Genomic DNA, 16,238 nt, shown 5'->3' with positions numbered 1-16,238 from the left:
TATTGCTTTAGTCAAGTTGGATTTTCAAACACATTTGAAAAAAAAATTCTAGTTTATCCAGAGTAGAGATTCCCTGTGCAGGGGCACTGTCACTGTGCAGGGGCACTGTCACTGTGCAGGGGCACTGTCACTGTGCAGGGGCACTGCAATACTTGTTTGCCAATGCGCATTGGTTAGAGTGATAGAAGCTAATCTATTAGGTGGTGTGTCTGACAACAAACTTGTCAAGTGTTACCAGTGACAACAAGCAGAATTATGAGTGCAGCTCTGAACTATTTTACAGAATGTGTTTTTAAAGGGGTCCTCTACCGGACAATGCCTTAGTAAGTGAATGAGTATAATGCTGACTCTCCTCTCTGGCTAGTGCCTGACTACCACATTCATCGCGCTATCCCCAGCCGTCCACCCCCCCCCCCCCCCCCATCGTGCTCCTAATATGATCATACTAACATTTATTGGAGACGTCAAGTGCATGCTGCATCTGACCAGCGACCGCTTACTAAGGACCCATCTAGTAGGGCACAACCCCTTCTAGCCAGGTCCACATGGTGCAGTTTACTTCAGCAAGATCAGAAGTGTATCTGAAAACCAGAAGGGGGGGAAAGTGTTTGTTTGAAAATACTGACCCAAATACTGTTGGGTGTTACTGGTCATAGGATGGGTGTAAGGCCGGAGTCACACATGCGAGAAACGCGTCCGTGTCTCGCATGTGAAATCCAAGCTCTGGCGCCAGCACTCCAGAGCGGAGCGTGCGGCCGCCCAGCAACACATGAAGCCGCACGCTCAGCTCCCAAGTGCCGGCGCCAGAGCTTGGATTTCACATGCGAGACACGGACGCGTTTCTCGCATGTGACTCCAGCCTAAACCATGAAAACGTATCTTATGAGGTGGCCCTAATAATCTGTGAGGGCGGGAGCACTTTAGATCACCAGAAGTGCTCTGGCCACATTATGTGTAAAAATGGGAGAATTCATTGACCAGATGCAAGATGAACGGAGGATCTGAATAATTTAGCTACCAAAAAAATCAATGAAAAAGATTTATCTTGAAGGACATTTGCCAATCTAAAAAAAAAATGTGAGGAGCGACTGATGGAGAATGAGTGGTGAGTGTAAGGCTACTTTCACATATCAGGTTTTTTGTTTCAGGCTAATTCCGGCGAATGTTGGAAAAACTGGATCCGGCGCAGATTGTGAAAAACTGATGCAACAGATCCGTTTTTTTGACAGATCCGGCTAGCGTATCTAGATTATTGGATAAAAAAAAAATTGGAGCGTGCTCAGTTTAAAAAACCGGATCAGGCTGCCGGATCCGCCATTTTCTGCTTCCGGCTCCCATAGGCTTCCATTCTAGCAAACAGCCGGAAGCGCTGGATCCGGCGCTTCAGGCTTTTTCGCCGGAGACAAAAAACGTTACAGTAGACGTTTTTTCCAGACACCGGAATCGAGTATACGCCGGATCCGGCATCAAACCGGAAGGAACGTGGCGCAATCCGGCACTAATACAAGTCAATGGGGGAAAAACCGGATCCGGTTTTTATTTTTTCCGGTTTTTCTCCCGAGAGCCGGATTTAGCCTGAAACAAAAATACCTGATGTGTGAAAGCAGTCTTAGGCTATGTTCACACTTTGCAGATTCCACTGCGGATTTTTCCGCAGCAGAATTCCAAAATCCGCAGTGAAAACCCGTTGCGGTTTTTACTGCGGATTTATCGCGGTTTTTACTGCGGTTTCTTCTGCGGATTTTCATCTGCAGTTTTCTATTGGAGCAGGTGAAAATCCGCAGAAAAGAAGTGACATGCTGCGGAATATAATCCGCAGCGTTTCCGCGCGTTTTTTTCCGCAGCATGTGCACTGCGTTTTTTGTTTCCCATAGGTTTACATTGGACTGTAAACTCATGGGAAACTGCTGCAGAACCGCAGCGGTCAAATCCGCTGCGGATCCGCAGCGAAATCCGCAAAGTGTGAATATAGCCTAACATGCAGGACAGCAGTTTGTGACCGTCTGGAAGTGGCGAGACAGGTGACTAATCCTGCACCACGTGCAGCGGAATAATAATGGATCAGGCAGGTAGACAGCGGATTATAGAGCTAAAAGAAGTCTACTGTGTGCCCTCTGCCTCAGATTAGCAGTCATCTCTCAGAATAACTGCCCAGTTAGACTGGCTTTCTGGCTTTAGTCTGACCATTACGATATGGCCATCAGCTTCCTAACTATCCTGTCTCTACATGAGGACTACTGGTCCAGATCTGCAGACCTGCTGTGGTGGCTTCTGTTGTCTTCTTCCTCCATTAACCTTGACTATCCCAGACTGCACAGCTCCGGTACCTGTATAAACTGCCGTGTCAGACATTTCTCCGCTGGTCTCGTGACGGAGCGTGCCAGCTTGTTCTGCTTGATGCAAGCGCTTTCTGTCTGAAAAGCAGAGGAGGCTGGAGGTGCTGGCCAGTCATTCCACTGCCACTGGTTTTACTACAGATAATCCAGTTTTACCATGTCCTCGCACATATGTTGATACTTATACTAATTTTTTTCATTTTATTTTTACTCCCTTACATGGCACCATTAGTTCCACAGCAGTTTACAGACATTATCACTGTCCTCAATGGGGCTCACAATCTCTGTCCTCAATCAGTAAATCAGCATGCCTTTGGAGTGTGGGTGGAAATCAGAGTACCTGGAGGAAACCCACAAAATATGTATAAAATATATATTTTTATTACTCTAGTTTTAGTGGAATTTACTGTGGTCCAGACTATCAAAAATCTTGTGTACTTGGTAGAGTGGAGCAAAATAGATTTACAGGTCCTTGGTCCAGCAGTATAATCAGTAGTCCATGACCGCTTGGGTCATATTCCTGCAGGCCACCTCCTACTTGCCGGCTTCCCTGGCTCTTCTTCTGATTAGTACCTTGTGCGACAGCATCGGTGCAGTGTGACGCACGCATGATGTTGAGCCGGAGTTCTCAGTCCTAGAAAGGAGTTTGCATGTAACGGTAGTGATCCTCCAGGAACACAGCAGACATCTTGTCTGTCCACTTCCATTCGGTGCTTCTCCTTCGTGGCATTCTGTATAGGAATAAGTGCTGGACCATCAGAAGAGATTATACAGGTCCTTCTCAAAAAATTAGCATATAGTGTTAAATTTCATTATTTACCATAATGTAATGATTACAATTAAACTTTCATATATTATAGATTCATTATCCACCAACTGAAATTTGTCAGGTCTTTTATTGTTTTAATACTGATGATTTTGGCATACAACTCCTGATAACCCAAAAAACCTGTCTCAATAAATTAGCATATCAAGAAAAGGTTCTCTAAACGACCTATTACCCTAATCTTCTGAATCAACTAATTAACTCTAAACACATGCAAAAGATACCTGAGGCTTTTATAAACTCCCTGCCTGGTTCATTACTCAAAACCCCCATCATGGGTAAGACTAGCGACCTGACAGATGTCAAGAAGGCCATCATTGACACCCTCAAGCAAGAGGGTAAGACCCAGAAAGAAATTTCTCAACAAATAGGCTGTTCCCAGAGTGCTGTATCAAGGCACCTCAATGGTAAGTCTGTTGGAAGGAAACAATGTGGCAGAAAACGCTGTACAACGAGAAGAGGAGACCGGACCCTGAGGAAGATTGTGGAGAAGGACCGATTCCAGACCTTGGGGAACCTGAGGAAGCAGTGGACTGAGTCTGGTGTGGAAACATCCAGAGCCACCGTGCACAGGCGTGTGCAGGAAATGGGCTACAGGTGCCGCATTCCCCAGGTAAAGCCACTTTTGAGCTACAGAGAAGCAGCACTGGACTGTTGCTAAGTGGTCCCAAGTACTTTTTTCTGATGAAATCAAATTTTGCATGTCATTCGGAAATCAAGGTGCCAGAGTCTGGAGGAAGACTGGGGAGAAGGAAATGCCAAAATGCCTGAAGTCCAGTGTCAAGTACCCACAGTCAGTGATGGTGTGGGGTGCCATGTCAGCTGCTGGTGTTGGTCCACTGTGTTTCATCAAGGGCAGGGTCAATGCAGCTAGCTATCAGGAGATTTTGGAGCACTTCATGCTTCCATCGGCTGAAATGCTTTATGGAGATGAAGATTTCATTTTTCAGCACGACCTGGCACCTGCTCACAGTGCCAAAACCACTGGTAAATGGTTTACTGACCATGGTATTACTGTGCTCAATTGGCCTGCCAACTCTCCTGACCTGAACCCCATAGAGAATCTGTGGGATATTGTGAAGAGAAAGTTGAGAGACGCAAGACCCAACACTCTGGATGAGCTTAAGGCCGCTATTGAAGCATCCTGGGCCTCCATAACATCTCAGCAGTGTCACAGGCTGATTGCCTCCATGCCACGCCGCATTGAAGCAGTCATTTCTGCCAAAGGATTCCCGACCAAGTATTGAGTGCATAACTGAACATTATTATTTGATGGTTTTTTTGTTTGTTATTAAAAAACACTTTTATTTGATTGGATGGGTGAAATATGCTAACTTATTGAGACAGGTTTTTTGGGTTATCAGGAGTTGTATGCCAAAATCATCAGTATTAAAACAATAAAAGACCTGACAAATTTCAGTTGGTGGATAATGAATCTATAATATATGAAAGTTTAATTGTAATCATTACATTATGGTAAATAATGAAATTTAACACTATATGCTAATTTTTTGAGAAGGACCTGTATAGTGAAGGAGATGTAAAAAAAATCAGTCTGGAGTGGTGAGACCAAGGACAGATGTGTCCCTCAGGGCAGAGGATTGTGGTGTAGGAAGTCTAAATAGGCAGTGAGTCAGCAGATGGTGTCTCCTGCCTGAATGCTAATGACTGGTCATCACTGTTAGCAGAATTATATATGGTTCTTGGGAGCAGAAACCGTCCTTGTTGGTTTTAGCTTTGATGTCATTTATTCAAGATTCTGCTTTGAATAAAATTTTATTTTTCTAATCATAATATAATAATAATAATAATAATAATTTTTATTTATATAGCGCCAACATATTCCGCAGCGCTTTACAAATTATAGAGGGGACTTGTACATACAATAGACATTACAGCATAACAGAAATACAGTTCAAAACAGATACCAGGAGGAGTGAGGGCCCTGCTCACAAGCTTACAAACTATGAGGAAAAGGGGAGACACAAGAGGTGGATGGTAACAATTGCTATAGTTATTCGGACCAGCCATAGTGTAAGGCTCGGGTGTTCATGTAAAGCTGCATGAACCAGTTAACTGCCTAAGTACGCAGCAGTACAGTCACAGAGGGATATTAACTGCATAAAGTGTATGAGAACATAGTGCGAGGAATCTGTTTTTTTTTTTTGTTTTTTTTTTGTTTTGTTTTTTAAATAGGCCACACAGGGATCGTTAGGTTAATGCATTGAGGCGGTAGGCCAGTCTGAACAAATGAGTTTTTAGGGCACGCTTAAAACTGTGGGGATTGGGAATTAATCGTATTAACCTAGGTAGTGCATTCCAAAGAATCGGCGCAGCACGTGTAAAGTCTTGGAGACGGGAGTGGGAGGTTCTGATTATTGAGGATGCTAACCTGAGGTCATCAGCGGAGCGGAGGGCACGGGTAGGGTGGTAGACTGAGACCAGAGAGGAGATGTAGGGTGGTGCTGAGCCATGGAGCGCTTTGTGGATGAGGGTAGTAGTTTTGTACTGGATTCTGGAGTGGATGGGTAACCAGTGTAATGACTGGCACAAGGTAGAGTATACTTTAGGTTTTGCCTTGATCTGTTATTCCAGTCCTTTGGTACTTGAAGGATCTTCCCTCTACTCTCACTCCTGATGTGCAGAGGTGGGGGGTCTAACGTTCTGTATCTTATTATCGGATTACGTGCTAATGACGCATATTCATATATTGGATGACCTACATGAGGCTTTGATTCCAAGCTACAGCGCTCATTTCTGAACACTGCTTCTTCTACGGCTCTAATGGAAACGATCAGCCTTAAGAAATGTGAGTCTGATCCACCATGTCTTCAGAAATGCTTAGCTCATTTAGAAGGGCAGCAGTAGAGACTAGTTTTAGTAGTTGTGTTGGTTGTGAAGAACCAAGATGAGGTATTTGTTTAGTTTTACATGGGACGTTTGGGAAATCTAAGAATATTATGTTGTGCTGTATTGTTAGATGTCTTGTAGGTCCTGAACATTTGCCATCCACAGCTGCAGTAAATGTGCCTCGGGGACTGAAAGGGTTACAACAGATGATTGTCGGGGAAATCTTATATGTACAATTTCGGACTGACAATCTTTTTGTTCTCCCTGAGATAAGCCACCACTAGAGATGTCTGTCAGCAGCTCACTCATAGAGAACATGGGAGCGCTCCACAGAGCATGCGATCCTATGTACAGAAGAGCCAAATCATCGTTCAGCCAATGGCCTAGGGGGCGTAAGGGACTGCAGGTTACATTGTAGCTAATTGGACTGAATTAACAGACCCCATGGTTCTAAAGTGGCCCGCAACTGAATGAAAATGGTGGTCTGACAAACATTTGTTGATCATGGTCTCTTTCTATCAGATGGGACAGTCATCTTATTTATTTGCTTAATGTGAAACCGTCAGGTACTCTCAGAAGGCATTGACCCTGCAGCTTGCTTGCTCCCGGTAGTCCCTCACGTGTGCGTTTTCCAATGTGTGTTAGGAATGTTGACCAGTGCCAAGTTCCTGGCACATAATAGGCGGTATGTGCTGTCTGGGATAAAGCAATTATCTAGCCCAATAGCTGTGTCAATAGTTCTCACATTTCCTTTATATCCTACAGGGAGATTAGTCAGCTTATTCCTGTAAGAGTGGCATTGTTCATGGTCATAATAGATGAATATCAGACCCCACATTTTTGTGCTCAAAACAGTCCTAGATTATGTGGTAATCTTTAATTGTTTCTTCTTCAGTAGGTGGACCTCATCTTGCTAACTCTCCTACTGTTATCGTAATGGTGGGCTTGCCAGCTCGTGGAAAGACCTATATTTCCAAAAAACTTACTCGATACCTCAACTGGAGTGGAGTTCCTACAAAAGGTAGGGAAGCTATTCTTGTTTTAAAGCTTTTGGGCCAAACTTAAGTGGGTGAGTTAGCTTTTCCAGGGTACTGTGATTTCAATAGAATATGCTGGAAAACGCTGTGTAGAGGAATGTATAGGCCTGTTCTTCATTAGCTACACTTTTATAACTGTCAGCGGCTCGGTCTAGACCAGGAGTGCACAACTCCAGTCCTCAGGCCCACCAGCAGTGCATGTTTTCAGGATTTCCTTAGTATTGCACAAGGTGTTGGAATCATCACCTGTGCAATACTAAGGAAATCCTGAAAATATGAACTGTTAGCGGGCCTTGAGAACTGGAGTTGGGCACCCTTGGCCTAGACTAAGCTTCATTGCTCTATAGCTTTTATCCATACAATAATGGGCTTCTTTATGATGTTGAGGTTGTTCTTCAGGATTAACTTTCATTGCAGACTCGAATGTTCTTCTTTCATAGTGTTTAATGTTGGGGAGTACAGGCGAGAAGCTGTTAAGGACTTCAGCTCCTTTGACTTCTTCCGTGCAGACAACCAGGAAGCCATGAAAGTCAGAAGGTTGGTCTATTACGTTCATCATTTTTGTGTACTCCACTGTTCAACTAGATAATAAAACACTTTAATAGTTTTTCGTTTAAAGAGTAATTGTAATTTAATTTATTTCATAAATCAGTAGACACATAAAAATAAGAAGCTTTGTAATATTTCTTCTTCCTTGTCAGATGATTATATCCCATAATGAAAGCCAATACACCTCAAACTTCAGTACACCTCCATGTGGAGGAACGGAAAAATAGAGGAATCACACCAACAATGTAGGACACTCCATTGACAATACATTTAACTCATAGAAAAAAGGGGAGTACAAGTCCAAAATAGTAAAACTATAATCAATTTTATTTGTACAATTTCACCATCAGTAACTAGATCAATCAAAATATACTAAGTTTATAACATGCTCAGCAAAGGGACACAACCGGTACCAGATCTGTGTCACCTTCCACACATTGCTAAATCTATATATATAATTGTCTAAGGGTTTTTCCGTCTGTCTGTCTGTCCTGGAAATCCCGCGTCTCTGATTGGTCGAGGCCTGGGGGCCTCGACCAATCAGCAACGGGCACAGTATCGATGTAGATGTCATAATGGTTTCCATGGCGACGATGATGTCATAAAGGTTGCCTCGACCAATCAGCGACGGGCACAATCTGCCGCGAATTCTTGAATCATCATTGTCCATATACTACGGGGACATGCATATTCTAGAATACCCGATGCGTTAGAATCGGGCCACAATCTAGCGTTAGAATCGGGCCACAATCTAGTGTATATAATAAAGTGCTATGTGCATAAATCCATATACATGGGAGACAAAAACACCTCAGACCTGATGGTTACAATGTCTCATATCATTTATCCTTCACATTAAAGTATCCATTAGCGAAACATATCAATCAAGTAATAAGCCCGAGGTTTTTATTGCTTACCCATGTAGCAGGTGTGGGAAGATCACACAGTACAGCCCCAACGCGCGTTTCGCGTCGGCTTCGTCAGGGGGCGGTGAGATATATCGCAATATTTCGCTCTTTCTCTGAATTACCATGGTGCTCTCTATTTTGTCCCCACAGACAATGTGCCTTAGCTGCTTTAACAGACGTGAAGTCTTACTTAACCACAGAAGGTGGACAGATCGCTGTAAGTCTTGTCATATGGTTTAGTGATTGGTAATATTATGGATACTTGAGGATAAGCCTGACTTCTTATGTCTCTTGTAGGTTTTTGATGCTACAAATACAACAAGAGAGAGAAGATCAATGATTGTCGATTTTGCCAAAGAAAATGACTTCAAGGTTAGTTGTCACGTGAGCAGCGTCCTAGGGAAGAACAAGTAATGTTGAGGCGCCATGGGTCTGTTCTGTAGCGGTAACCGGCATTGGTGGATAGAGGATTGGCTTTCATCTGTGAATACACTGTATAGACACTTGGCCAATGATTTACAGTGACGTGGCTCACTACTTAACAGCATCCATAAATAATGATCGTTGGGGTCCATCGGCTTTTTGAAACAGTGATCTGTATATCACTAAGGCTTTAATTTATTTTTCATCTAGGTGTTCTTTATTGAATCTATATGTGATGATCCGTCAGTTGTTGCCAGCAATGTTATGGTGAGTGCAATTAATGAAATCGGCTCCGATCAGATATGTGCCGGCCAACATCTCCTAATAGCTACAATGTCGTTACAGGAGGTGAAATTATCCAGCCCGGACTACAAAGGGTGTTCATCAAAACAAGCCCTGGATGACTTCATGAAGAGGATCAACTGCTACAAGAACATGTACGAACCCCTTGATCCGGACAGTCATGACAGGTAACGATTGGGTCCTGCCCAGGCTTTTATTACCATTAGTTTACACGTGAGCTATTTCTATTCACTGTATATGACTGGACTAATCCGCGATGAAGTCATGACGTCTTTGAAACGCCGACTAAGTACACTTTCATAAATTGGCTCTTTAAACTTGGTAATTCATAAAATGTAATATTTCTCTATAATTTATGTCATTCTCTTCCCTCAGAGACCTCTCTATGATCATTGTCATTGATGTTGGACGAAGATTTTTGGTGAATAAAGTAACGGATCACATCCAAAGCAAGATCGTCTACTATCTAATGAATATCCATGTCCAACCCCGCTGTATATACTTGTGTAGGGCTGGGGAAAGCGAGTGCAACGTCAAGGGAAAAATTGGTGGCGATTCTGGTTTATCACAACGGGGGAAAAAGGTAATTAATGCTATACAAACGATCCATAATCTTATTTATTTGGCACGCTCAGTGATGAATCATGGCTATATAGATATGTCTGGGGGGGGCGGGAATAAAAAATATATAATTTTTTTTTTTTTTCTAATTGGGCTTCATTAAAAAGTGTGCACTCTGACTTCTATAGCCTTTGTTGTACTGTGCTAAATTTTAATTAAACCATATTTCAAAAAATGATGTTTAGTCCATACATGCACTTATGTTAAAATCGGAGGGGTAGAACTCCTTTCAATAAGATCTCACACCGACCCTTTAAATGTACTTCTTCTTTCATATCCTAGTTTTCCACTGCCCTGAAGAAATATATTGATGACCAGAACCTAAAGGAGCTGAAAGTCTGGACTAGTCAGCTGAAGAGAACTATTCAGACGGGTGAAGCATTGAAAGTGCCCTATGAGCAGTGGAAGGCTTTAAATGAGCTTGATGCTGTAAGTGACTCATCACATTATTGTATATGAAGTCTTTATTTTTATTAAAATGTAGAGTAGGAAAACTTAAATCGAATCTGTCACCAGATTTTTACGACACATCTGAGATCTGCATGATGTAGGGGCAGAGACCCTGATCCAGCGTATTGACACGCTTTACTTTGTTGCAGTTTTCGTAAAATCACTTTTCTCTGCTGTAGATCTACCAGTTCTCTGAATGCTGAGCTCTGCATAACCCCATCCACACTGCTGATTGGCAGCTTTTGTTGTACATTGTGCATAGGCAGAAAGCTGTCAATTAGTGGTGGAGTTATACAAATCTCACAAATATGGAGGGCTACATGACAGCAGGTTTACTAGTTTTAATCTCCTGCTGATAAATTAGTGATTTTATCAAAACTACAGCAAGCAGCCCAGTAAGTGACGCATCACTGGAATCGTGTTCTTTGTCTCTACATTCTGCTGCTGTCAGATTAGGTGGCGATAATCTGGTGACTGATTCCCATTTAAGGTGGCCATACATATTGATCAGTTTAAGACCAATCTGAGTGATTTTATATCTGGTATGATTATCAATAGTTCGTGCATCAGTGTAATGTCTGGCCACCTGCTATAACGCTGATTTATCCTTTGATTGACCAGGGTGTGTGTGAAGAAAAGACCTATGAAGAGATAAAGGAACAGTTTCCCGAAGAGTATGCATTGCGTGCTCAGGATAAATATCACTATCGCTACCCGTCAGGAGAGGTGAGTTCTTCCTGTTGCTCCGCGGTATTAATGTAGGTAACAATCCCAGTCCGCAGAATAGCGCGTGTTTCCCGTTGTGTAATTTCATGGTTCGTTTCTCTGTTTGCTGTAGTCTTACCAGGATCTAGTGCAGCGTCTGGAGCCTGTGATCATGGAGCTGGAGAGACAAGGGAATGTCCTGGTTATCTGTCATCAGGCCATCATGCGATGCCTCCTGTCTTATTTTCTGGATAAATCTGCAGGTACGCCGCCATTCAGCATGATATTCCGTATACCGTTGCCATTACTAAATGCATAAATAATGCCGCATCTCTTAATCTTCGTATTTTCTAGATGAAATGCCGTATCTCAAGTGTCCACTGCATTCAATGCTTAAGCTGACTCCCTACGCATATGGTAAGTGTCTTGTGCGTGGTCGGTCCCTGCATGTGTGCGCTGGGGTATAGGAACGAGAGCCAGTGTTGGGGTACCCCCAAACCCAGGAGTGGGGAATGTGACGTTGCTCTAGATTTTGGTGTCAATTAGAATAAAAGTGAAGCCCCTTTACCGCATTGTTCTTAACGTTGTAGTTGTGGGTCCTAACCCCTTTCTCTTCATTTTCTAGGATGTCGCGTTGAGACGGTCACCTTCAACGTAGATGCTGTAAACACCCACGTGGACAGACCAGAGGTGAGCCATTATATTGACGCTTTTTAGAAATGGTTGCCACCACTGAATAAGCCCAGTGTATAGAATAATCTGAAGATGGCTTCTCAGTAACCATTATATGTGCCCCTTGACATTACAGGATTGTAAGAAAGGCCCCACCCCGCTGATGAGACGCAATAGTGTCACACCTCTTGCGAGTCCTGAACCAACCAAGAAAGCGCGGATCAACAGCTTTGAGGATCTCGGCTCGGCCCTGTCCGGCTGCGCCTCTCAGGAGCCGTCGGCGGTACAAGCCCCACAGGTCAGTGTTTGCCCCCGATCGTGTCCGTCTAACCTTATAGTCTGAGGATAAAAGTGGTGTAATATTGTACTTTTAGAGATTGGGAAACTTTAGTTCTTCGCTTTCTTTTCTGACTTTTGATCTCTTCTTATTTTGGTCCGTTTTTCTCCTTTACAGCCTTTACTTGGCAAGGCTTGTCTGTAAGTATTGGCTTTTTGCTGTCCTCTCCATTCTCCTGCCGTTTCTTAACACCTTTTTAAGTGTAAGAACTTTAACTAACCTTCTTCTAAAGATGAGACGCAGATCCTGCTTGTGCACTCTCTGCTACATTGAATCTCATTGACCTTTTTATCTTCACATTTGTCCGTTCTGCTGTTTTGGCCAAATTCGGTTCTGTGTAGAAGACCTTCAATTTCCTGACTTGTCACCCATTTCAGAATCCATGTGCCCAATAGTTAGACACCCACTGAGATTAATCTCCATTCTCTTCCCCTCACTTAAAAGGCTCTCAGTTTGCCATTCCCTCACAATGGCCGCCTTATTGTTCTTTAGAAGGTAACTGGTTGAGCGCATGCTGGCCACTCTTCTCATGTAAAGTGAACCCTCTTAAAATGCTCTTGAGCTAGCGGATGACCTATTGTACCCATAAGTCCTGGTTAAATCCTCTCCATTCATGACTGCGTGGCATGCCTGTTATGTCCACAATAAATGCACAGAAGCATGTCATCGCTGCGGTTTGTCATTCACCCTTGTAAGTTATGAGAAATGATGACAGACACAATTCTCCCATGTATGAACATGTACAATAAAGGATGCCTGGATATTATTTCTAGTTAAAAAGTGTCACAATATCATAACTATGAATGGTCTTGTAAACGCCTTTTTTAAAGGAAATTTGTCACCAGGATTTTGCATTTAATGTAAGCTGAGCACAATGTAGAGTCAGAGAACCTGATTCTAGCAATGTATCACTGTGCAGCTTGCTGTAGCTTGATATATGTAATGTTTTAACAGGAGATTAGCTCTAGTGGGCCAGTAAACCTGCTGCCAAGCAGTCTACCATATTGATGATCTCTGTAACTTTGCTCCTGCCAATGCTTAGCTATTTTCTGCCTATGCACAGTGTACACAGAAAGTGGTGTGGGCATTGTTATACACAGCTCAGCATTCAGAGAACTGCTGGATCTGCAGCAGATGAAACAGTGAGTTTAATAAAACTACAGCATGCAGCTTAGTAAATGATATATTGCTCTTATGGGGGTCTCTGCCCCCACATCATGCTGCTCTCTGAAGAAGTAGCAATACACTTGGTTACCAATTTCCTTTAAGAAGGGGAATGGCTTTGCATGTAGATTATGGTTGTTTTCTTTTACAAGGAGCCTGTTTGTTGCTGTCCATATTTCATGTCCTTTCCAGATAAATAATCTAGAAGTTAAAGGAAAGCGGTCAGCAGGTTTCTGCTTTGTAATCCGAGAGCAGCACGGTGTAGAGGAAGATGCTCTCATTCCAGTCATATGCCAATTACTAGTTTCAATTAACAGCAGGAGATCATCAGTAGAGGAATAATTATCTCATGCCATGTATTCCCCGTGCCCCCACCACTGATTGGCGTTCATTAGTGTTGATGGGGTTATACAACGCACAGCATTCGGAGAACTGCTAGATCTGCCGCAGAGGAAATGGTGACTTTTGATTTAAAAAAAAAAAAAAAAATAGCAGCAAACATACCAGTTGCATACCGCTGGAATCTTGGACTCTGCCTCTACATCATGCTTGTCTGATTACATGGCAAAAATCTGCTGACAGGATTCCCTTTAAGCATCATGAATCTGACATACTATATTTCACAGGGTTGTAAGTGCACCATCCTTAAAGGGGTATTCCCATCTCAAAGATCCTAACCCAATATGTAGTGAGTGCTATACTAAATTTCTAATTGGAGGGATTTCTGACTCGCCATATCTTTCCTCATGTGCAGGCATTGCAGGACCTTAGGTATCCATGGTTACGACCACTAGCAACTGTCACTACATAAGTGGTTGTAACCATGATACCCAAGGTCCTGCAATGCCTGCACATGAGGAAAGAGATATGGTGAATCAGAAATATTATACTAAATTTCTAATTGGAGCAATTTGCTATTATTTATTATTATTATTATACATACTACATATTGGGATAGGAGCTTGGAGATTGGAATACTCCTTTTTTTTTTTTTTTCTGTGTTTTGCCTGATCCTTGGTGCGCTGTAACGTTTCCATCTTGCCGCATGACACAGGCTTACAATTAAACAAGGCGAATGTACGTTGACGCAATTCTCTCTCCTCTGCAGGGCATGAGTGATGCCGAGTTTCATGGGCAATTCAAGTGCTGCCAAGTCGCCAAGTGATCGTGTTGTCACGGTCTGCGTTCTGTGCTCCATTACTGAACATTATCTGCGACCGTCTTCTCTTTGGACTCGAGTGCGAGAGCCTGCAGCCGCTTATGTCAGAGCACATTACATCCTACTGGAAACGCAGATAAACACCAAAGGGTTTTGTTTTGTTCTTCGTTCTATTTCCAACCAAGAGTTGAGCGAGGAGCCTCCGGATCATTTCAGTTTGCGGGCTGCACAGCTGGGACTGCTTGTACGCCGCCAAGTCTAATCTTCTGTCATGTTTTACTTGTGGATATATTATTTTCTAATTTTGTTTTGATTTTAATGTTTTATATTTCAACCGAACTACTAGAAATAAAGGCCTAGAAATAAGATAGGTGATGCCCTGCCTCCCTCCCCCCCCCCCCCCCCCCTTTTTTTTTTTCTCCCCTAAAGCTGCTAACACCTTCATTATCTCCCTCAGCGGCTCACACTTTAACTCTGCATATCATTCAGGGTTTGGTTTTTTTAAATAAGTTCCTGCGGAGCAAAATGATAAAAAATAAAGGTAGGGAGGATTCTATTTTTGTACGGTTTCACTTTATCTCAAAGATGCATATTTGCACTTTAATGTTCGACAGGGTTGTGAGGCTCGGATGATCAGATGGCATGGACTGATAAAAGAAAGGACGGATGGAAGATTGTGCTTTTTTAAGACGTATAGTTGTCTGATACCTGGAAACGCAACAGTTAAGTGGTGCTCAAATGCTGATGTGAATCGCAATGAGACGCCATTACTGTTGTACTGGGACTGACTTGTATTTGTGTGAGTAATTGTATTTCACTGGAAAATGTTTTTTTTTTTTTTTTTATTATTATATATAGTAAATGGTTTCTTTTTTTGTTGCTTTAAATTCTGCAGTTTTCTAGAAATAAGAGAAAATCAGACAGTTTAAAATGTTCCTATTGGCCGATGGATAGTGCATGGATTACTTGCAGCCATAGATATTCTACACACAATTCGGTGGTCCAACTTTCTTTTAAGTTCACCCCAAGGGTACAATGCCATGTAGTGACTAATGGCCGTTGTATTGTCTTGCCAGCACAGGAAGCGAAATCATTTCTTAAGACCCCTAACAGGAGGGTTTAACATTTTTTGTTGGTGCTCATTTTCGCTGTGTCTGGGTGCCCTTTACTATCAATAACTAACTGTTTTTGTTGGTCTCCCTCGAACATGTTATCTTGGAAACTGTAGAAGTTAATCGTTTCAGAAGACCAACGTTATAACATTATTTTTTTTCTTGTATTAGACTTTTTGTAATTTTAATATGTTTTAGTATGCTATTTATTTATTTAATGTTGGAAGGTCGGCTTATGTTTCCATTATATTTGTTACATGTTAATTGTACTTGTATTTGTCTGATCTGATTGCCTAACAGAAGCTATGCCAGTTACTATGCCTTTCAGAGATATGTATATTTTGCTGTTTCTGGACCAATAAAATTTTAAACCCTTAAAGAACATTTGTTATGTGGCTTATGTTTATAATAACCTTCATTTTTTATTTATTTTACTCACTTATATAGCGTCATTAATTCCGCAATGCTTTACAGACATTATTGGGACTGTCCCCATTGCGACTCACAATCTAAAGTCCCTATCATCATTTCAGATTAAAAATTAAAATTCTTCAGTTCTGTCACTTGCCTTCCACTGTTTGGGTGTTCTTTTTATTCATCAACAGCTGAACAGTGCTAACCACTGAGCCGCCGTACTGCCTAAATGATCCGTGGGGCCGATCACATGCATTGGATGGGTGAAGCGTTTTAATTTTTCATATGTAAAAATCTGACCCAAAACTATTGACATTTGTAAAGTGTTTTGTATGCCAGAAAAACTGCATTAGAGCCGGCTGTCAGTCAGTG

General features: G+C 42.3%; 1 protein-coding gene across 4 annotated transcripts in view; it reads left to right on the top strand.

Annotated features, from left to right (window-relative positions):
• Window positions 1-15,834, top strand: part of PFKFB3 (6-phosphofructo-2-kinase/fructose-2,6-biphosphatase 3) — a 137,454-nt gene extending 121,620 nt beyond the window's left edge. For 2 of the 4 annotated variants that reach the window (XM_069765316.1, XM_069765314.1), the window contains exons 2-16: window positions 6,908-7,033; window positions 7,490-7,586; window positions 8,657-8,723; window positions 8,804-8,878; window positions 9,140-9,196; window positions 9,275-9,399; window positions 9,608-9,815; window positions 10,136-10,282; window positions 10,925-11,029; window positions 11,142-11,271; window positions 11,363-11,425; window positions 11,634-11,698; window positions 11,817-11,978; window positions 12,135-12,157; window positions 14,290-15,834. In XM_069765316.1, the coding sequence (XP_069621417.1) occupies window positions 6,908-7,033; window positions 7,490-7,586; window positions 8,657-8,723; window positions 8,804-8,878; window positions 9,140-9,196; window positions 9,275-9,399; window positions 9,608-9,815; window positions 10,136-10,282; window positions 10,925-11,029; window positions 11,142-11,271; window positions 11,363-11,425; window positions 11,634-11,698; window positions 11,817-11,978; window positions 12,135-12,157; window positions 14,290-14,296 (1,457 nt within the window). In that variant the 3' untranslated portion in view covers window positions 14,297-15,834. The remainder of the gene's footprint in view (window positions 1-6,907; window positions 7,034-7,489; window positions 7,587-8,656; window positions 8,724-8,803; window positions 8,879-9,139; window positions 9,197-9,274; window positions 9,400-9,607; window positions 9,816-10,135; window positions 10,283-10,924; window positions 11,030-11,141; window positions 11,272-11,362; window positions 11,426-11,633; window positions 11,699-11,816; window positions 11,979-12,134; window positions 12,158-14,289) is intronic. The other 2 variants (XM_069765315.1, XM_069765312.1) reach the window with 1 other exon arrangement.
• Window positions 15,835-16,238: the final 404 nt, after the last annotated feature.

This window comes from Ranitomeya imitator, chromosome 4 (assembly GCF_032444005.1).
Source record: "Ranitomeya imitator isolate aRanImi1 chromosome 4, aRanImi1.pri, whole genome shotgun sequence".
In the NCBI taxonomy this organism is placed as follows: domain Eukaryota; kingdom Metazoa; phylum Chordata; class Amphibia; order Anura; family Dendrobatidae; genus Ranitomeya; species Ranitomeya imitator.
The sequence above is the reverse complement of the archived record's forward strand: the minus strand, read 5'-3'. Positions and strand labels throughout refer to the sequence as shown.